The sequence below is a fragment of the Alligator mississippiensis genome, chromosome 16 (genome assembly GCF_030867095.1).
Source record: "Alligator mississippiensis isolate rAllMis1 chromosome 16, rAllMis1, whole genome shotgun sequence".
NCBI classification, from domain to species: domain Eukaryota; kingdom Metazoa; phylum Chordata; order Crocodylia; family Alligatoridae; genus Alligator; species Alligator mississippiensis.
This window is the reverse complement of record NC_081839.1, coordinates 3,852,167-3,872,937: the sequence shown is the minus strand read 5'-3', so window position 1 is coordinate 3,872,937 and position 20,771 is coordinate 3,852,167. Positions and strand designations below refer to the sequence as shown.

Genomic DNA, 20,771 nt, shown 5'->3' with positions numbered 1-20,771 from the left:
GAGATGGGAGATAGATCTCGTGGGGGTGGGGAGACAAAGGCAGCACTGGTTCCTTAGCCACATGTCCAGTGGTTTACTGGCTTCCAAGTTTGGTTGGTCTGATGCTATAAAACCAGCCGCCGGGCCGTAGAGCGCTTCAGCCGCTGATCAGACGCGAGCCAACCAGACAGAGATGGAGAAGCACCTGGGTCTCCTCTTGCTCTCCCTGCTGTGCTGCCCGGTGGCTCATGCTGGTACACGGAGGGAGCTGGCTGCTTGTGCCAGGGGTGGTAGGAAGGGCTGTGTCCTCATGGCATGCGTCTTGCAGGGGCTTTGAAGAGCCAAGTCATAGGAGGGCAAGAAGCCATCCCCCACTCCAGGCCCTACATGGCTTATCTGAAGATAAGCAACGACCGTTTCTGTGGGGGCTTCCTGGTGGCCCCACAGTGGGTGATGACCGCTGCTCACTGCTTCGGGTAAGTCCCTTCCCCAGGCTCCTGGGTTGAGCCATTGATCGCCAAGCCAGACTCTTCTAGGGCTGGGGGAAAGCAGCAGATGCATGGTGATGGGGGAGCTGGGGCATGCAGAGGAAGCGATCTGTGCTCTTTCCCACCGACTGCAGGGAAATCACCGTCCTCCTGGGAGCTCACAACATCAAGGAGATGGAAGAGTCGCAGCAGGAGCTGGGGGTGGAGAGCTACCACATACACCCTGAATACAACAACAAGACGTTCTCCAACGACATCCTGCTGCTCAAGGTAATGGCCGTGCAAGCGAGCCCTGGCCCAGGGGGGCAATGCGGGAGGACTTCAGGCATCTGCTGGCTGCTTCTGCTGGGGGGAGAAAGGCATTCCCCCACCCTGTCCCTCACCTAGCTCGTTTGGCAAAATTAGATGGAGATGGTCCAGCCAGAGAAAGCACAGAGTCGGCATCAACCTGATGCCCACTGCTGCTGCGGGGTGGGGAAGAGGAGGGGTCTCAGCAGTGCCCACCAGGGTGGACACCACCATCCCACATTCCTCCAAACCACTTCGCTTGCGGGCTGGGAGTCTAACCCTGCAGGATGCCAAGCAGAGGAGAGGCATCCCTGGGGCACCTGGTGTCCTGTCCCTTCATGGCCCAAGCCCAGCTCCAAGTTCAGCTCAGCTCCCTCCCCCAGCTCACGGCGAAGGCTGTCCTGAACAAGTACGTGCAGACCATCTCCCTGCCCAAGACCAGCAGCGATGTGCCCGCACGGACCAAGTGCCTCGTAGCGGGCTGGGGCCGTACTGACCAGGCGGATACGACTGACAAGCTCTACGAGACCAACATCACCATATACAGCCGCTGGAAGTGCCGCTGGATCTACCCCGAGCTCAACGACGGCATGATCTGTGCCGGCAGCCCCTGCTGGCTCAAGGACACCAGCCAGGTCAGTGCCAACGTGAGATGGGTACTGGTCCCCCTCTCAGGGGCTCTTATGGGTGCAATCATACCCCAGGAGCTAGCCGAATCACCCTGCAGGCCTCAGTCTTGCCCCGAGTCTGCTGCTTGGAGGGGTACGAGCTGGCACTGAGCCTGTCTAGACCCATCTGGACAGTGCCTGTGACTTGAGGCTGCTGCAATGGCTGTGAGCAGACCAGCAGGCTCAGCAGGGTAGATAATTATCCCTGCTGCAAGTGCATGGGAGTTAGGCCAGGGACTTGGCCCTCCAGGTGGGGAGCCTGTGGATGCTCTCCCAGTCCTGCCTGACCCCAGCTCCATTCTCCAGGGCGATTCTGGCGGCCCTTTGGTCTGCAAAGGGGTGGCTGAAGGCATCGTCTCCTTTGGCTATGACTTCCCTCCTGGAGTCTACGCCCGCGTCGCCAGATATCTCCACTGGATCCGAAAAGTCATGGGGTAGAAGATGCTCCCAGCCCCTCCACGGCTGCTGGGACCAGCGCCAGCTTCTTTTCCCCATTTCGTCTTTCAGCAGCCAGTCTCTGTCCTTCTCTGGCTGCCAGTCTAGCATCAACCCCAGGGAACTGGCTCCCACCACTCCCTCGGGGACCACGGGAAGAAGGGGAGGCTGTAAGGGGCCTGTATCAATTGCCAGAGGGAGCTTCAGATCTGTCCATGGGAGACCTCCCTCCAGCCCTCAGTTCCTGCCCGTGTCAGCTGGGTCCGGGAAGCCGGTCCTGGGGCTGGCACTAGATTCTGGAAGCAGAAGTGGAGATCTTTGCCTCGGCCCATCCAGGTCTCTTCCCTCACGCCCTGTGCTCACTCCTGCCGCTGTAATGAGTGTAACGAGCCTGACAAATAAATGCCCACCTGCTTTGCTCTCCTGCCTCCCAGCCTCTCCTTTGCAGGAGCCACTGGGCATCCTCCCGGGTAAAACCAGCTGCTGCTCAGGGCTGCAGTGGCGCAACGCCTTTGGGTTCCCTGAGGATGAGCAGGAGTCAATGAGCAACACTTGGCCCTGATGTGAGCAGGGCATCTTTCCCTCTTCCACACCCAGGCTGAGAAGGACCCAGGCGTCCCCCATCCAGCGGCAGGGAAAGGGTGCTAATTAGCTCCGTCAGCCACCCAGCTTCTAGGGCAGGATAGGATAGCATACCCGAGCGCAATGCCATGGGGCACGGCAAGCTTGGGGTGAACACCCTTTGCCAAAGAAGATCGAGGGCTCGTCAGTGGGAGCCCAGGAAATGCCATCCTGCAGTCGGCAGCGTTTGAATGCAGGGACCCTGCCCCATTGGGGAGCTGGCACCAGAATCTCTGCTTGTATTTAGAAAGTCAGAGTGTAACCAGGAGGAGCTGGAAGCAGCTACCTTTGTGGGGAGATCATTTACTTAATGGGGGTTTCTTGCTACTTCCCCAGAAGTGGATGTTTCTGCCCGAAGCTGGAGATGAGTCAGTGGCTTAGAGCCATTTTGGATCAGATCTGCCTCCTGTTCCCTGGGATCAGCTCACGGGACTGAGAGGGACTCTCGCATTCAGAGTCATAGAAAACCTGGACCAGCAGTGTCCTCTGGAGGTCACCTAATCCAGTCTCCTGCTCAAGGCAGGATTATCCCCACCTGCATCTTGCCTGTTCCTAAAACTACACAATCCACCCTGTTGCACAGCTACCAGGCATGTTGCCCCAAGACACCGAAGCATCCTAGCCTGCCAAGGTGAAGCAGGGAGGTGAGAGCCAGCAGTGCCCGGCTACTGCCAGTGTTGTTAATGCCCTGGAGAGATGCAAGGCAGAGAGCCATGCCTCCTGCTACAGAGGAAGGCAAAGCCCCCACAGTCCTTACGGCTCCCTGATCCTAAATGTGACCCTGAGCATTCAGGCAAGACCCTCCAAGCAGGAACCTCTGGGCTCGAGTCCCAGCGGGAGCACTGGCACACCCCAGCTCCCACCCGCAGCACACGGGCTGCTGAGGAAGGCGAGAAAACCCCACCAATGCGTAGCAACAGGAGTGGGGGAAAAATTCCTCCCTGGCCCCATGTGGCAACCAGCAAACATCTTGGGGACACGCTTACATTTGAAACCCCTTGATCAACTAGCCAGGGGGTGAGAAGGCGACAAAACGCACTGGGGAGGTTGTGGCAAGTGCCCCCCCACCCCTTGCAGGGCCCTCTGAATGAAAAATATGCAAGATCAGAAACAGCACCAGGCACTCGTTTGCTGATGCTTATCACCACGGAGGATGCTCGTTATCTCTAAACCCTGAAGTGCATGGCTCCACTCCCAGGTGGGGACAGGCTCCTGCAGTCCCCCCCACCCCCAGACCTACCTCTCTCTCCTCCAATCCCACCATCGACAGCTCAAGGGGTGAGAGATCCTCCGCTGGCATACACGGGTTGAGGTCCAGCCGGTAAACTAGCACCAGGAGCCTTCAAAACAACAGCGCGGAAGGTGAATAAAAGAAGGAGGTTTGGGTAGGGAGGACTGGAGACGCTCCCGTTAAGATCCTAAAGCCCCAACAGGAATGAGCACAGTGAAGTCAAATACCCACTGAGGAAAGGCCTGTAGCTCCGATTCTTCTGCAAGACCAACAATACACGGGTGATACAATTGCCAGACTATTGAAACCTCGTGAGTCATGAACCCAAGATCACGAGATTTCCATACAACTGCAAGGTTTTCCCCCCACCTCCTAAATCAAGGCATTTTGCAGAAAAAGTCCAGCTGGTGGAGACCTCAGAAGATCATCAAGTTCAACCCCTGCTCAGGGCAAGATGAGCCTGTCTGAGCCATCCCAGACAGACGTGTCTAACCTGAACTTAAAACTTCCAGTGATGGAGGTCCCATCACCTCTGTAGGCAGCCTGCAGGGTTGGAGCACCCTCAGAGCTGCCTGACATCTAACCTAAAGCCCCTTTGTCACGACTTAAGCCCATTTCTTCCTGTCCTGAACTCAGCGACCACCAAAAAATATTGTTTTCTCTTTATTTGCCTTCTGGATACTGGGCCTTTGAGCCGCACTCCAGTCTTGGTTTCCAGCCTCTGTCCACAACTGAGTGGCTAGAAATTTAATGAAAAGAAGTGAATGCTGAAATTCTCCAGGTATCCCAGGAGCTGGGCACTGGAGAAAAGTCCTAACAACAGAACATTAACAGGGGGGCCTACAATAAAAAGAGGAAGGGAGTTGCTTCCTAAGGGCAAAATGTTGTTTTATATTATGCCCATGAAGCCTTCAACTCACAGCTACAAGCATAACATTCCCCCTACACCCCAGGCCACCAAGCCATCCAAACCAGTTGAGCTACTGGTGCCCAAGATCCATGCCGACTCCACACATGTGAATTGTGTCATCACTGCAGCTCTCAGTCTGCTGAGATGTGCATTTTGCAACGGGTGCATTATAGATTATTCAGATGAGCCCAACATGTGTGGTTTCCTGGATTCTGGGCTGTAGCTATAAAAGTTGTTGGGGAGGTATCAGAGACCTCAGCTTGCAGCGTGGACTGGAAGGAGACGTGGGGGAGCTGAAAATCCCAGGATGATGCAGCCTCAGTGCCTCTTGCTCCTGCTTTCTGTGCTGTGCAGCCCTTTGGCCTCTGCTTGTAAGTACAAGGAGCCACAAGCTGGGGACACTGGGTGGGGACAGCTTGGCCCCTCCTTGCTCACCCTCGGGGCTTTTCGTCTTTCAGATGAATGGCAGAGCCAGGCGAATTGCACATGGTGGAGTTGGATCGTGGGAGGCCAGGAAGCCAAGCCCCACTCCCTGCCCTACATGGCCTATCTGAGGAAAGCCAATGGCTCTTTCTGCGGGGGAATCCTGGTGGAGCCAGACTGGGTGCTGACCGCTGCTTACTGCATAGGGTAAGGATGACTTCTGTGTTGATCCAGGGTCCTGGCCATGCTGAAGTCCAGTAAGAAGCAAAGCTGCCTCCCTTATCCATGCAATTGGCCCCAGAGCATCTTCCTCCTGGCCATGTCCATCCCTACTTCACCTGGTTCCTCCTATTTATGGATGGAAATTACTTTTCAAGGAAAGCCAGGGGAGAGAGTGGCACTCTGCCTGGGAGTGGGGGTCTGAGCCACGCTCGGGTGCTGGGAAAGGGATTTGTCTTGCAATCGGGCTGCCTTCGCCCCCTCTGCTTGCAGCTGCTGTCAGCAGCACAGAGCTCGGCTCTCCAAAGACAAGAAAGGGCATTGCTCAACCCTCGCATTACCTCTTCAGATGGAGCTGCCCATCTCCCAGTGGGGAAACTGAGGCACAGACTTAAGCGTCTTGCCCAAAGCCATGCCTGGGGGCTGTCTCTCCCACCAGTGGTTTGTGCCTTCTGGGTTTGAATCCATGCGCACACCCCATCACCTGCACCTGATGCCTTTCTGCTTGCATTGAGGGCTGAGCACAACCCAGGCTTGTGGGGGCAGAGGACCCAGGCATCCTGGTGCCCGGCGTTCCCCAAGTCAGTCGCCACAGGGGAACCAGGTCTCACCAGCATGAAGGGACATTTATGATGTCCTGGCAGTGCAAGGGGTGGGAGGGTCCCTAAACACTGCTGCAAGGGTCCTTTATGCCTCCATACAACCAGGCGGTACTAGGGGCTGATACTCAGGGTCCAGTTACACCAAAGCTCACAGCACAGCCACAGCAGCATGGAGCAGGATGCAACTACCTGTGGGACGCTTTGTGCCGCTAAGCTGCTCCTGGCGCGTGGGAGAGTGACGGACGTGCCCAGGGGCGAGATAGCCACTGATTTGCCTCTGCCGTTCCAGGTCCTCGATGGTCATCCTGGGCGCTCACGACATCAGCATATTGGAGAAGACTCAGCAAAGGTTCACCGTGCAGAGTGTTCACCCGCACCCTAATTACAACAGCCGTACAAAGAAGAACGACATAGCCCTGCTCAAGGTACCTACCCACCCTGCCCCAGAGCCGTGGACCCCTGGGCACGCTCTGTGGCAGGTTCCCACTTCCAGGTGTGCAGTGGGCTGATCTGATCTTTCCATGAGGTTGAGATCAGGGGATCCCTGGCTTGGGGGGAGTGAAGCACCAGGCCCATCTTAGAGACCAGGTCGCATGTCTTGTTATCCGACAGTAAGCAAACCAGGGCCCACACTGTGCTAGGAGCTGTATGAATTTGAGAAAATTATCCAGGTGCACATCTGCGAGGGGCAAGCAGGGGAGTGTATGCTTAGGGGCAATCAACATGGGCTCACTAGAGGCAGGTCCTGTCAGACCAACCTGATTGCCTTCTACGACCAGCTCACAAAATCCTTGGATGCAGGTGTTGCGGTGGATGTAGTCTTTCTGGACTTTAGGAAGGCCTTTGACACATCTCTCACCCCATTTTCATTAAAAAAAACTAGATGACTGTGGTGTCAACGCCTACACAGTCAGATGGGTTGCAAATTGGCTGGAGGGCCACACCCAGAGAGTGGTGGTGGACAGGTCCTTTTCGACCTGGAGGGATGTGGGCAGTGGGGTTCTGCAGGGCACGGTCCTCGGGCCTGCACTGTTCAACATCTTCATCAGCGACTTGGACAAGGGGGTGAAAAACAACTTGTTCAAATCGCGGATGACACTAAGATGTGGGGGGATGTGGGCACGCTGGAGGAGAGGGACAGGCTGCAACTAGATCTGGACAGGTTGCAGGGGTGGGCTGATGAGAATAGGGTGGGTTTCAATACAGACAAGTGCAAGGTGCTGCACCTGGGGAGGAAGAACCAGCAGCAGACCTACAGGCTGGGAAACAACCTTCTTGTCAGTGCAGAGGCAGAAAAGGATCTTGGAGTCATTATTGATTCCAAGATGAACATGGGCCGACAGTGTGGGGACGCGGTCGGGAAGGCCAACCGCACCTTGTCATGCATCCACAGATGCATCTCGAGCAGGTCCAAGGAGGTGATCCTCCCCCTCTACGCGACACTGGTCAGGCCGCAGTTGGAGTACTGCTTCCAGGTCTGGGTGCCGCACGTTAGGAGGGATGTGGACAGCATGGAGAGGGTCCAGAGGAGGCCACTCGCACGGTCAGGGGGCAGCAGTGCAGGCCCTACGAGGAGAGGCTACAGGACCTGAACCTGTTCAGCATCCACAAGAGAAGGCTGAGGGGGGATCTAGTGGCCGTTTACAAACTAGTCAGAGGGGACCAGCAGGCATTGGGGGAGTCCCTGTTCCCCCGAGCACTCCCAGGAGTAACAAGGAATAACAGCCATAAGCTAAATGAGAGTAGGTTCAGACTAGACATCAGGAGGCACTACTTCAATCAGGGTGGCTAGGATCTGGAACCAACTTCCAAGGGAAGTGGTGCTGGCTCCTACCCTGGGGGTCTTCAAAAGGAGGCTAGGCAATCACCTAGCCGAGGTCGTTTGACTCCAGCTTTCTTTCCTGCCCATGGCAGGGGGTCGGACTTGATGATCTGCTCGGGTCCCTTCCGACCTGACCAACTATGAAACTATGAAAGCAGAATAAAAAAAAAAATTAAAAAGCCACCTTCCCCCACCCCCAAGGACTTCCAACCCATGCAAGAGGCAGATGTAGACAGAAGGGGTAATGCAAAGAAATGGGTCTACCCACCCCTGGAGCTGCCCACTCCATTTCACATGCTGCAGACCCAGACAGGCAGCAGCGACCCCCACGCAGAAGATGGTGGCCCTTGAGCCTGAGAGCAGCTGCAGAGAGCACCCATGGAGAGGCTTCAGGACCTCACCTCTGGGGTGGCATGAGGGGTGGGCAGGAACCTCTAGAAAGGGCCCTCGCAGCCCTGGGGGCATGGGACAGGATGCCTAAGACTGCTTCTCAGCGTGAAGGGCAGTGGGTTTGGCAATGGACAGGTCTGGAGGAGGACCACAGGGGCTTTGCGGAAGCTTATGGGGACATTCATCTCAGGAGGAGCAAAAGCAGGACCAGAGGCATTAGAAGCTGGAATCATTAGCAAAGTGCCAGCAAGACACCTCGTGGCCTGTGAGAGCAGAGGTGGGGGATAGATCTGGAAGCGAAGACCAGACGCACACTGAAGAACAGGGACTGATGGAGGGATGCTAAGAGGGGGCAGCAGGGCCTAAGGAAAACAAGCTCCACCACAGGGATGAAGGGTGCAGGATGGCAGCCATCACAGCAACAGAAGCCCTTGAGATGGCAAAGACTTAAGAGGATGCACGTTTTAGCTGAGAGCAAAAGCCATATCCTAGGGCTGTGATGTGGAAGGAGGAACGCTAGAAATATCCAGGCTGGGCCTAGGGCAGGGGGAAAAGGTGAAGAGATTGGGAGAGGGATAAAAGCACAGTGTGACTAAAGCTAAGGCAATGGTTTCCAAGCTTTTGGGACAAAACGGGCCTCTAAATACTTCATGGAGGGGGAAAGAGGGAGGGCAGCATAATCTGCTAGGCCAGGGGTTGGGAGCCACTGTGCTAGATGATCCCCTGGTCTCTAGCCTGTATAGAAGTAAGGTGTCAATATGATACCTGGCCCTCTCCTCCAGTCTCAGGTGATCAAGGTGTTTGTCCCAGCTCTCTTGACTTAATCCCTGCCCCTGCCCCTCCATCCCCACCCTGATCCCTGTGACACGTGTGGGTCGGCAGGGAGGACACGGACACAGAAATCCTTACTATGTTTCTGGGTCTCTCCCCCTCCAGCTCCATGAGAAAGCCACCATCACTGCGTTCGTCAAGGTCATTAGACTGCCTAACAAGAGAAACACCCTTTCCAAAGGGACCAAGTGCAGCACAGCTGGATGGGGCCTCAATGACCAAGAGAAGCCCTCAAACAAGCTCCATAAGAAAGATGTCATTGTCCACTCGTGGAAGGATTGCAGTCAGCTATATCCCAGCCTCAGCAAAAAGAGTATCTGTGCAGGGAGCAACAGCAGGAACAGGGACTCCAATACGGTCAGTACAGATGTCTCTGGGGAAGCAAGGGGTGGATCCAGGAGAAGTGCAGGGTGCAGACATCCCCCCTTCACCAGCTTGGCTGACAGACATGTGCACAGTAAAGGTTTACCTGCATTTAAATAACATCAGTCTAGATTCAGAGACCCATTCAAAATGTGATGTGCTATGTGAAAGATAATTGGAAAAATATGGCCACAGAACCCCCCGCCAAAAAAGTACTCTCTCATTAAACAGCATAGAAGTCACCAACCTTCAAAGCCTTGCTCCAAGTTACTGACATGGAGAAGTTAACATTGTTTATGCATAACGATAGCAAAGCTAACTTCACATATAAACTGCTACTGCAGAACGCTTATACTTACAAATGAAAAGAGTTGAAACCAAAAAGATCCAGAGGAGCGATGGAAAGGGCATCAGGGATGGAGAAAGCAAAATCTCAAGACTTGGAGAGTTTCAGAGCCAGAGGAGAGGCGACTTCTGTTCTGAATTGCTGAGAGACAAAGACAAGATTGTGGCAAATAGGGCTGCGCAAAATTTCGACGGGTGTAAGCTCATTGCCCCTGCTGCACCTCCCTTTGCCACATCCTGGATCCACTCCCCGCAGTCTCTATCATGAGGTCCCTCGGTGTTCCCCCCATCCCTGGCTCCATCAGCACAAAAGGCTCTCCAAGGGCTGGCATAGTTTGCCTGGCACTTGAACTCTGCTTCTCATGCTTGCACACCATGGTGATGCAGAGTAGGCATAGAAAATTCCCGTTCAGCCTGGCACCCATTTCACACAGGTGTAAATAATGAGACAAGGCACAAAGCTGGTGGGGGGGGGATCTCTTACCCATTTGCAAGTCAGCTCAAGACCACATCATAAATCAGGGATGGCCTCTTGGCCCTTGGCAAGAGCTTTGCCACTAGTTTCAGCCCAACTAGAGTGACAGAGGCTACCTTAGCTTTGGTTTTTCCTCCCTTGGAGGGTGTTTCTAACCTGCAGGATCTGTCAGTAATTAACCCCTGGCTGTTCTCCAGGGGGATGAAGGCAACCCTCTGATCTGCAACGAAGTACCACAAGGAATCTTATCGCAAATGCCCTTCAGACCTCCAGCCTTTTACACTCTCATCAGCCCATACTACGACTGGATCCAGGAGACCAAGCGGAAGGCAAGCAACTGAGCTATCGACTCAAGCCCTAGTCTTCTCCTGCCTCCCCTGCTGCTTTTGTGCATTTTCCTGTGCTGCATTCACCTGCTTGGCCTTTCTTCAGAGCACTGGTGGGGGAAGGGGGTGACAAGCCAAGAAGCAAAGCAAGGCAGTGCCTATTGGGCTTCCTTTAAAGAAAAAAGAAAAGAAAAGAAATCCCTTTAGACAAGTTTGGTGCATCTGCACAGCAAGAGGAAGGCGTGACAGAGTTGCATCTCTGTGGTCATCACTACCCCTGCTAGCACAGCCAGGGCCAGATGTGCTACAATTATACCTTATTATTATGCCAGGTTTTTTGGTTGTGGCCACGTTGGTCTAAGGACATAGGCAGGCAAGGTTATTTGAGTAGATGTGCTATCTTCGATTAGTTTTTTTCCAACCTTTTTTCCCCCCAACTACTCAGTTGGTCTAATCAAAGATAGCACATCTACTCAAAGAACCTCGCCTACCTTATTATGGCATGTAGACGGTCCCGACACCCAGCAACTCAATGCTATTGCTAAATTAGCTTATACACCCCAAGGTCCATCTCTGGTCCTTCCTCACCCACAAACATGCAGACAGCCTCATGCAGCGGAGGAAACTCTTTGCCTCTTGTGTGCAGAGGGGGAACAGAGCCCCAGAGACAAGTGACAGGGCCAGGGAGCAAGAGGGCTACAGTGCCAGCCCCCTCCCTGCCACCTGCTTTGTGCTGCTGTTGCTGGCACTGGCTTGGCCAGTCAGGCTCCCAGCAGCAGCAACAGACTGCGGAAAAGACTAGTGTAGATGGGAGTCTTCCCTCCACCCCCAGTGCCTGAATATGGACCCACGCCCCAGGCCTTGCCCTTCCCAGTGGAGCTTCCCACCCCTCTTGCTCTCGGCCCCTGCCCCAGCCACTGCATTGCTTCCTCCCTATTGTTGCAGCACCAAATGTGACAAATAAAAGAGCCACCTGCAAGACTTGGAGTTTCTTTTCTGACTGCTTTCTGCTGGGTTCTGGTCAAGCTTCATGTGCACAGAGGGGTTTAGCCGAGTGGGAATGCCAGGCAAACCCTGACCCTCTCCCTTTGCTCACCCATATCCCCTTTTTCTCCACCAAATGCACACAGGGCTTCAGCCTTCGTCTCAGGGGTCTCGTTCAGTACCACGAACATGGAGGATGCCAGGAAGAAAGCCATAATAATCTGGCTGTTTCTACCAGGGGATCCAGCCCTCTTCCCCTGCACAGCATACAGCCATGAGGGCCAAGACAGGGTGGGAGAAGGCAATTTTCCAGCTGAGGGACGTGAGATGTAGAAGAGTATCTCAGGTTATGGGGAGAGGGGTGCAGACAGGGGCCCTGGGCCTTGCCATTCCTGTGTGAGAGCACACTGCATCCAGCTTACCTTGAGGGACAGCCTGCCCTGCTTGAAATCAGCATCAGCTTTGCTCTTCAATGCAACGGGGCCAAGGTTACACCTCTGCCGCCTGTGGACATGTCCGATGCAGTGTTCCTGCGCCTCCCTGAACACGCGTGCCAGTCTTGCTCTACCAGGTCGGCAGGGCTGGATTCGGAGAGCAGGGGCAGCTCTGTGGAGTAAGAAGAGTCCCCATTAGGACAAATATTCCTAATACAATAAGCTCAGGCTTTGTGCTTTGGAAGGAGGGGGGGTACTCCATGAGACCTGGCCACGGAGTCCGTGAGACCCAACCCAGACCCCAATAACAACAACAGGTCCTTGCACTTTCAGGCATCACCTGCATTTCCTATCGCTGGCACTTTGCATCTGGAGGGTCTGACTCCAGCTGACCCCATCATCCAACACAGGGATTCCCCCAAAAGGCACTGGACTATCAAGTAGGCGCGTGGCATTAGATGCAGTCCCAAGTCCTGAGGCGACTGAGGATGGGCTGCATTCACATTACAAAGGGAGGCTTGGGTCATGGCTCGAACAAAAAATCCCTCCAATCCCAAATGACATTCGCATTTGCACCCGGGGACCTTCTGATGAGAAACCTCATACCTGGCGTTTCTCCATCTGTGGGTTTTGACCCACTTTGCCCGTCTCAGTGTCTCTGCTTTGCAGATGGGAAAACGGAGATGCAGAAATGAGTAACCTGCCCAAAAGGTACTCATCTCAGCAGCAGAGCTGGCGGGCACTAGTATAGAATCAGAGCATCACAGGAAATGAGGGTGTGAAGGGACCGCAGGAGGTCACACCTAGTCCAACCCCCTGCTCAAAGCAGGACCAGCCCCAACTACATCATCCCAGCCAAGGCTTTGTCTAGCTGGGCCTTAAAAACCTCCAGGGACGGAGGTCCCACATCCTCTCTGGGCAGCCTGTTTCACTGTTTTACTATGAAAAAGTTTTTTCTAATATCTAACCTAAATTTCCCTAGTAGCCAGGTCTGCCGAGTCCCAGCCCAGTGCTCTGGCCCCTCAGCCACCTGGACTCTCTTTTCAGAGGTTGCACAAAATGGGCATGTCACAGAGTGTAAAGGAGTTGGGAAATGCCCAGGAGAAATTTAATCGAGGATAATTCATGAGGAGCAGGCCGGAGGGACCACTCCACCTGATCTGGCCTCCAGTACAACACAGGCTGTAAAGTTTCATTGCTGCCTCGATACTTAAACCCCACGTGCACTGGAGACTCTCTTCCAGGCTTGATTGGGGTCGTGGCTTTGTCCCCCCCACGCTGAAGCCAGAGGCTAGTTGCTCCCTCCACAGGAGATGGGTCTAGCCTGCTGGATGGGAATGACAAGGGTGGGCTTGTTCAGGACATCCAGGACCCCGCTTCACAGCTCAGCCCCAGGCACGTGCCATAGCCAGCTCTGCAGCCTCTCAGACCAGTCCCCCAACAAGACGGTGCCTCGCCAGCCTGGGTGTCTACCTGGTAGACATGGTTTCTTCTGGATGCTGGTGTTCGAGCCATCCGGCAGGGTCGAACTGAGGTAGCTGGATGCCTTTAACTGCTGTGAGGTTTCAGATGCTCCCTTTTACAGCCACCCTGTACCTCACAGCTTCTCTGCTCTGTTGTTGGGTTCCCCAGGATCCGGCCTTCCCCTAAGCCCACCTAGTCCCAGCTGGGCTCCTCCATCTTCCCCCCGCTCACCTGCCTCTGCTCTGGGTCCAGTCTTCCTTAGCAGGAGCTCCTTGCCCCTTCCCTGCCATCTCCCACTCATCTCCTTCCCAGGCAGAGGTCTCATTGCCCCATCCCCATCTCTTCTTGGGGACATGCACCATCCAAGTACCACATGCACATCTAAGCTGCAAGCAGCAGCACCCACGTGGACAAGGGACACGGTGACCCCAAGGGAGAACCGAGCCAGGCGGCAGCATCAGATTCCCCTTGTTACACGTCCAGTAAAGGGAGGTGCGCAAGACAAGGGGGCACCGGTCCTGCAAGCAGCCTTGGTACCAGCTCAGCTCTGTACCAAGCAGCCTCAGTACCAGCTTGGTCTCAGCTCACAGTATGAGCATGAACTGAGACCAAGCACAATTGTGACTGAAATGAGTCCCGAGGCGTCTCCTCTGCCTTCAGCAGCAAGCCCCATCAAGCCCCAGTCGAGACTGCATGAGGAAGGAAGGAGGGGACGTGAGCAGAGATGGGGAGGGCCTGAAAGGATGTGGCTTGAGCAGCCCTCTCCTTGCATTACTGCATTTCTTCATTGCTCTCCGACTGCCTTGCAAGTAACCTGGTATCTGGAGTGCAGATCAGAGGTCTCCTAGTGCAAATGTACATCCCACCCTGGCCTCTCCATCCGCAAGAGAGAGCAGTCATGCAGTCCTGTGGTGGGAAGGACTTTGCACAGCTCCTCTCTTTAAAATAAGCGCATCTCCATTCTTTATTAGCCTCTACAAACAGCCTCAGTGCTCTGAGTGCTTTGCAGATGGGTCGGCTACCAAAGCAGCCCCTCCCCTGGCAAGAAAAATGAGAATAACCCCGGAGGAGAGGAACAGGAGCCCTTTCTGGAGCCAAATCCTAGGCACAAATTCAGGGGCATTCAGTCCCCATCAGAAAGGCAGGGAGGCTAAAAGCGACCCATAGGCAGGCCAGAAGTGGGTCTCTGAAGACAGCTCTAAAAAGGATCCCTGCAGGAGGTCATCAGGAAAGTTGGTCCACCGAGGGTCTCCAAACCAGGGAGATCTCAAGAGCTGTTCTTTTCACATGTCCAGCATGAAGGTTGCCCTGGCTGGTTTCTTTCCTACCTCCCAAGCCAGGTATGAGGAGCAGCAGCCAAAGCCTCCTGTCCCGACACCCAGCTAATTCCCCAGCAGAGCCCTGCCCGAGCCCGTCTCATCACAGGAGGTTGATATCGTCCAAGTAGCTGGCCAAGACCACGTCCCGGACATCCTTGAGGACCTTGCGGATGTTCTGCGTGTCTGTGGCACAGGTGAAGTGATGGTAGAGACACCTGGTTTTGAAGGTCTGGGAGGGCCCATGTCCACTTGAGCACTGCTTGTACCTCTGTGTGTACATCTCCAAAATGAAGTGCTTCGCAGCCTCAGCATCCTGCTTGGGGCCTGGCAGAGAAGAGCACCCATGAGGTCTACACGCCTTGACCGTACCTCACTTTCCCGATGCATCTATGGCAATAAAATCTTTATTATTCAAATCACAGCCCTGCCTGGGGCACCCACATCATGGACCCGGAGCCCGGTGCACTAGGTGCTGTACAGGTAACTGGCAACAGTGACAGCCCCCGTGATAACCGCACCAATTCTTCCCACACCAGTGCTTTTCTTCTTTAGTCAATGGGGGTCAGTGACGTTGGTCCCCTTATACAGATGGGGAAGCTGAGGCTCAGAGAGGGGAACAGCTCAGGCCCCTCCAGAAAGTCCATAGCAGAGATGGAAACAAAGCTCAGATCTCCTGAGTCCCCACCCAGTGCTCTACTCACTGCTTTCTCCCTCTGGGAAGCCACCAGATACCAATGAGAGTGGCTTCAACTGTACTAGCTGGAGCCGCCTGGACCAGAGCTAGGACAAGCAATGCACGCAGGGTCACCAACAGCTCCACATCGCGACAAAGCATCCCCATGGAGCTGGGTGGGAGAAGGGTTTCTGCAATGCCTGCAGGGGGGAACCCCAAAGCGCTGGATTGAAAGCAGGTCACCTGGAAAGGCAGGGAAGCAGTTGGCCAGGTCCGAGTGTGCGATCTTGTCCTCCAGGATGTCGGTCTTGTTCAGGAAGAGGATGACAGAGGCATTTCGAAACCACGGCAGCTCCAGGACGGTTCGGAAAAGAGCCAGGCTCTCCTTCATCCGGTTCTGCAGCAGGAGCAGGAGGGGAAACACTGAACCCGTCATCTTGGCTCTCAGCTCCCATACAGACGTGCCATGCTCTAGGATGCCCTGGGGCAAATCAGAGCTGACCCGCTCCAGAGTCCCCTCGAGCCTGAGAGCTGCACACAGCTCCCCACAGGCCCTGGCCTGCACTGCCAGATGTGCTGCCTGAGTCCCGTGTCCCTCAGGGCTCCTTACCTCCTGGCTGTTCTCCTCCAGGCGCTGATCGTACTCACTGAGAGAGGCCAGGTAGATCAGGGCAATCACATTTTCAAAGCAATGGATCCATTTTTTGCGCTCCGACTTCTGCCCTCCCACGTCCACAATCCTGCAGGGAGGGAGGGAAGGTGTGTTAGGAGCTGGGTCTTGGCTTGGATCATGCTGCTAGCTAGGATGAGCTGCTGAGGCTTCTGGGAGGGACCAAGAGGCTGAAGGCCAGTCCAGTGCCGGAAGCAGGCACCCAGCTCTGGGGTGGAGCGCAGCAGCTAAGCAAGGCACAGCAACCCCCCAGGATGGATTCGCCTGCCTGAAACAGGCAGGGAAGCTCAAGCAACATGCAGGTGCTGGGTGCTTGTTCTTGAACAACCAGGGTCCCCTGCTACCAGGAATGGCACGCAGGGGGCACAGCTGGCACGGAGGCAATGGCACGCAGGCAAGGGTGCGACGGAGATGGGAGCTCAGATGTAGGAGTCCCTCCTCGTAGGACTGCCTGCCAGGAGCTTCACCTGAGGGTCACCTTCTTCACTGAGAAGCAGTACTCATTGATGCCAGTCGTCGGCCTCCGACTCCTCAGGACATCCTGCGCGGTGGGGATGTAGGCGTCTTCCACAATACGCTCCAGGTTGGATAGAAAGCTGCAGGCAGCCAGGGACAAGGAGGGAGTCAGCCCCTTCTGCCCCTGCTCTCTAAGCCCTGTGGCAGACCCCTAATCCTTAATGATAGGAATGATATTCCCCTGTGCTTGTACAGCACCATGCACAGCAGGGCTCTGGACCCTGTCTGGGTTCCCAGGCATTACTGCAATGCACAGAATAGCAGCCTTACCAGCAGGAAGGATAATCTGAATCCGATGGGGAAAGTGCATGCAATAGGACTCAGGAGTCCTGTCTCTTACCCCGGCGCTCTAACCACACTCCTACCCACAAGTGCATAACACAAGGTCTTTGGAGCCTGTGAGAGCAGCCAGGATGGCATTGCTGGCTGGGAAACCTCACCAAGTCTCAAACCAGCCCTGATTTTAGGTGCTGGGGTCAGGAAAAGAGGCTCAAAGGCTCCCGTGAGATTTCTGCATCTGGTTGTAGTGGGAACAAGACTCAAAAGCAAAAAATGTTGGGATCTGTTAGCAGCTCTGGTTCCCAGCAAAGCCCAGTCACATTTACTGGGTTGTCATTTATAATACTATAAGGCTATAGCAGACAGCAGGCTAGGTGCTGTACATAGGTATCACTAAGGGTAATGTGCTCAGTCCAGGCCCCCACTGCCCCTCTGAGACGGAGTGGGACCATTAGCCTTGACCGCTAGCCATGAAACCCTAGCGAAAGGATTTTCACGCACATATACATGTATGCATGACTGGGGCAACTCACTAAAAGGCAGAGTCCAGCAAGTGATATTCCCTTCGTCTCTCGTAACACGTCCGGATCCCGGCATCTCTCCACAGCTCCCCGATGGCACTGGCGTATGGCTCGCCGAGTCTCACTACCTTATAGGCATCCACTCCCATGACCAGCTGGGCATGATGCTGCGAGGGGGAGAAAGTGACAGAACAAGGCAAGGGAAAAGTTGTCTCCTCGGACACCTCATCCAGAGCTCCTGGCCTGGCTCAGCCCCTGCAGCTCAGACTCGCTCTGCGTGGAGGAATCAAATGGTAGGGACTTGGGGGCAGGTTAAAGGGGAAGGTGGAAGGACTCCCGGGGTCTTTTGGGGGCTTTGCCTCCAATTACTTGCTTAGCTTTAACCAAGGACTACATTTTCTAGCTCTGGTCCCCATCACCATAGCGCTGAGCTGCAATTACCCTCACTGCACCCTCGTGAGGCAGGCGAGTAGCTCTTGTTCCCATTTCACAGGTGGAAGCACCAGGATGCTAAGTGACTTGCCTGATATTCCCCAGGGAGTCAGTGGCAGTGAAACCTCTCTTACATCTCCTACCTAAGGGAGCTTGAACCAGCCCCGAGCCCTAAGGGAGGGGCCATTGCTCCTGTTTGGAGGTAATACAAGCAGCTCCCTTGGCTCTGGGGGAGATGGGGGGAGCGCAGACCTTCAGGGCAGCTCCATTGCTTTCAGTGGTGCTTCCTAAAGCAGCCCCAGATCTAGCAGCTCTGCCTCTGCCCCAAACCATCTCACTGCCCCCTTCCCCTCCTTGCTCACCACGTTCTCTGGCCGGGCATAGGGGATCTGCAGCGTCTCCATGGCCCCAATCATGGCCTGCATGGCTGCAAAGATGTTCTGATACACCAGCTTGGTGAATGCTTTGCAATCCTCTTCAGAATAGCCCACCCCATGAATGATCCTCATCTGCTTGATGAACGTGCTCTTCCCGCTCTCACCAGGGCCTGCGAGCACCGGAGAGAAAGACGTCAGATACCAGTGAGGACATGGGGCCGTGGGGCACTTGAGGGCTGCCCATAACTCCCCAGCCAATGGAGGCACTTCTTCACCACTCCCTTGCCCATTCAACCATGCCCAGTTGGAGAGATACTTAAGGACATGAGGGAGATCGTGTCCTCTTCCCACCTCCAACCTTTCCCCATCTTATTGTCTCTCCAGAATTCGCGCCTATTGCTTTTGGGTGACCGTCCCTCTTCCCCTTCAGTGGGGTGACCTCCCTGTTGCTGGTGGGATAGGTCTCATGAAGCACTTTACAGCATGAAAAAGCTGAAGAACAGAGCCACGGTCACCCAGGCCAAGATGGTCCAAGCCTATGTTGGTAGCCTTGGATTTCCAGAGATGCGGAGGAGTTCCCAACAGCTTTTCATCAAGAGCGAGTCAGGTACTCAACAGCTTTGGAACAACCAGGCCCATTATCCAATACCTAAACCTGGCTGTAGGCATCTCATTGCACAAGCCCAAGTTGGAAGATTTTGGCTTCTTTCCCCAAGACCAAGTTATTCTGGCCAACAGCGATCGATTCTCGCTGCATGGGCGTCTGTCTGCATCTCCCAAGTGCATGCCTGGGGAGCTAGTGACTGAAGGACACATTTCAGAAGCAGCAATTTCTGACAAATCTGCAGTCAGCTGCCCTTGCTCAGACTAGTTCTTAAAAGAGGAAAGGCCTCATGTCCCAGACCTCAGCTGTCGAGCGCTGCTGGCTGACAGACAGACTATGCGAGAGAAGGGTGGGTGGGCTTCAAACGAGCTCCTAGCTGATGGGCCTCCACGTCACAGACCTGCCAGCACAAGCAGCCTAGCTGACACCCTTTGGGGGGACCTCAGGGGAGAGGGAAGGATCGAACAGACTGCAAAGCTTCGAAGTGGGCAGAGCGGCGTGCCCTTACCAGGAGGTCTGATACACAACTTCAGTCCCCAAGGTTACTCTAGCATCAGCTTAAAGCTGGCCAGATCCACCCCGGCACACAGGATGGATCTGAGCCCAAGGAACAGCTTATTGGCCCTTTGCTCCTGGTTGGCAGGAGGCCATACCCAAATGAGCCTCCCACGATGGCCGGGGGAGCAATGCATGTGTGCTTTGGAGATCCACATCCAAAGTGGAAGGCTATAAAATGCCTGACCCATGATAGTTGGAGGACAGAGGGACTGAAGCCAAGGAAGCCTCAGGGTAAAGCTCGGGAGGATTAAGCTCCCGGCGTTGCCATTCAAGGTGGCATCTCACACGGGGGCTCTGCCCCATCCGGGTGTGTTCTCTCCTGAAGGGTGACCTGGCCCCTCGAGGGATGTGTGCTCCCCGAAACGACTCACCCAGCAGCAGCAGCTTCACCTCCCTCCTGTCTCGCTTCTTCTGTTCCCGCAGTATTTTTTTGATTTCTTTGTCTGCCAGGACGGCAGCTCTGTCCTCCTCCGACAAGAAACTGGGGCACTTACGGCAGCAGCAGAAGCAGCCCGCCATGGCACAGGGAAGAGCCCAACCCTGCAGAAGAGAGGAACAAGGAGAAACGCAGCTCAGACACGCAATGCCTGGAGCACAGGGGAACAGCCAGCAACTTGTCTGGGTATGAAGACTCCCTGCTGAACTCAGCCAGGTGTTGGCTGGAAATCAGTTCATGGACAGGCACTTAAAATCACACGCGCTCCAACTTCCGCAACTGGACAAACTCTACATAAATACCCGTTCTACAGCTTCTTTGAGCAGCAAAGGCTGTTGCCAAATCTCCCCAGGACCTGACATTACATCAGTGCTTCTTTTCTTATGGCTTCTGGTCAAATAATAATAAGTCACCCCGAATTGATCTGGAATCTTTTACGCCTCGGCAAAAATTGTCTGTTGGCTGGCACGTTTCTGGAGAAGACGGGAAGTCATTTCTTTGTAGCCGGGGGTGTACATTTTGCAAGAAAAGCCACAAAGAGGGTTGGGTGGAAGATAAAAAATAAAAATCTGTTGCGATAGGTTTTTAAAAGGCGTTGGATTAAGTTCCCCCAGGGATGGCGGTTGAAGTGCCATCTCCAACCAAGTGGTTGGACGGTGGTTAAAAAAAATATGTCATCTCCAACCAAGCTCCAGGCCCCCTGAGGTTTCTTTCGGAGATAAAGGGCAGTTTCCAAGGCTGAGATTTACTGGTGGCAAGTCTTTGCACCTTGCTAAAACCATTAGGGAGTTCCCGTGTCACCAGCGCGCCCATCTTCAGATGCGCTCCACCTTCTCCGCGTGTCTGAGCAAACGGGCTGCAATGCACTGGCGTGTCCCAGCCCTCTCCCCTCCCAGCTCACAGGAGGAGATGCAGAGAGCTTACTTCTTCCTCATTTGCCACCTCCCGAGTCTTCCTCTCCGAGGAGGGGAACAGAATCTCAGACATCTTAAAACTCTGACGGCTTCAAAAAAAATCTGGCCACAGTCTCTATCCTCTTCTGCATTGCGATGACCTTTGTTTCACTTTCCACCGCAGGTTCCATTCGT

The 20,771-nt window shown here is 54.7% G+C and overlaps 3 protein-coding genes across 3 annotated transcripts; 2 read left to right on the top strand and 1 right to left on the bottom strand.

Annotated features, from left to right (window-relative positions):
• The first annotated feature begins 106 nt into the window (after positions 1–106).
• LOC102570566 (mast cell protease 1A) lies at positions 107–2,277 on the top strand. Its single transcript, XM_006268719.4, has 5 exons — positions 107–233; positions 308–455; positions 602–737; positions 1,139–1,390; positions 1,730–2,277. Exons 1-5 carry the CDS (start codon positions 173–175, stop codon positions 1,859–1,861), a joined length of 729 nt encoding a protein of 242 aa, XP_006268781.2. The 5' UTR covers positions 107–172; the 3' UTR covers positions 1,862–2,277.
• A 2,807-nt stretch (positions 2,278–5,084) lies between these two features.
• On the top strand, positions 5,085–11,419 carry LOC102567538 (mast cell protease 3). The gene is made up of 4 exons (XM_006268706.4): positions 5,085–5,250; positions 6,154–6,289; positions 9,013–9,264; positions 10,288–11,419. Exons 1-4 carry the CDS (start codon positions 5,162–5,164, stop codon positions 10,429–10,431), a joined length of 621 nt encoding a protein of 206 aa, XP_006268768.3. The 5' UTR covers positions 5,085–5,161; the 3' UTR covers positions 10,432–11,419.
• Positions 11,420–14,237: 2,818 nt separating this feature from the next.
• GNA15 (G protein subunit alpha 15) lies at positions 14,238–19,929 on the bottom strand. Its single transcript, XM_019484075.2, has 7 exons — positions 19,619–19,929; positions 18,071–18,255; positions 17,289–17,443; positions 16,428–16,556; positions 15,901–16,030; positions 15,534–15,687; positions 14,238–14,941 (listed from the first exon to the last, which is right to left on the bottom strand). The coding sequence occupies exons 1-7, from the start codon at positions 19,764–19,766 to the stop codon at positions 14,718–14,720; spliced, it is 1,125 nt and encodes a 374-aa protein (XP_019339620.2). The 5' UTR covers positions 19,767–19,929; the 3' UTR covers positions 14,238–14,717.
• Positions 19,930–20,771: the final 842 nt, after the last annotated feature.

What these genes read in the sequence shown, in the direction of transcription:
- GNA15 (XM_019484075.2), bottom strand. Translation starts at nt 19,766, where the DNA reads ATGGCGGGCTGCTTCTGCTGCTGCCGTAAGTGCCCCAGTTTCTTGTCG. An exon ending in GGTGAAGCTGCTGCTGCTGG is followed by an intron (nt 18,256 to 19,618) that starts GTGAGTCGTTTC and finishes CGGTGCTCGCAG; the next exon opens with GCCCTGGTGAGAGCGGGAAG. An exon ending in TTGCTGGACTCTGCCTTTTA is followed by an intron (nt 16,557 to 17,288) that starts GTGAGTTGCCCC and finishes GGCTGCCTGCAG; the next exon opens with CTTTCTATCCAACCTGGAGC.
- LOC102570566 (XM_006268719.4), top strand. Translation starts at nt 173, where the DNA reads ATGGAGAAGCACCTGGGTCTCCTCTTGCTCTCCCTGCTGTGCTGCCCG. An exon ending in CTGCCCGGTGGCTCATGCTG is followed by an intron (nt 234 to 307) that starts GTACACGGAGGG and finishes TGCGTCTTGCAG; the next exon opens with GGGCTTTGAAGAGCCAAGTC. An exon ending in ACCGCTGCTCACTGCTTCGG is followed by an intron (nt 456 to 601) that starts GTAAGTCCCTTC and finishes CACCGACTGCAG; the next exon opens with GGAAATCACCGTCCTCCTGG.
- LOC102567538 (XM_006268706.4), top strand. Translation starts at nt 5,162, where the DNA reads ATGGCCTATCTGAGGAAAGCCAATGGCTCTTTCTGCGGGGGAATCCTG. An exon ending in ACGACATAGCCCTGCTCAAG is followed by an intron (nt 6,290 to 9,012) that starts GTACCTACCCAC and finishes CTCCCCCTCCAG; the next exon opens with CTCCATGAGAAAGCCACCAT. An exon ending in GGAACAGGGACTCCAATACG is followed by an intron (nt 9,265 to 10,287) that starts GTCAGTACAGAT and finishes GCTGTTCTCCAG; the next exon opens with GGGGATGAAGGCAACCCTCT.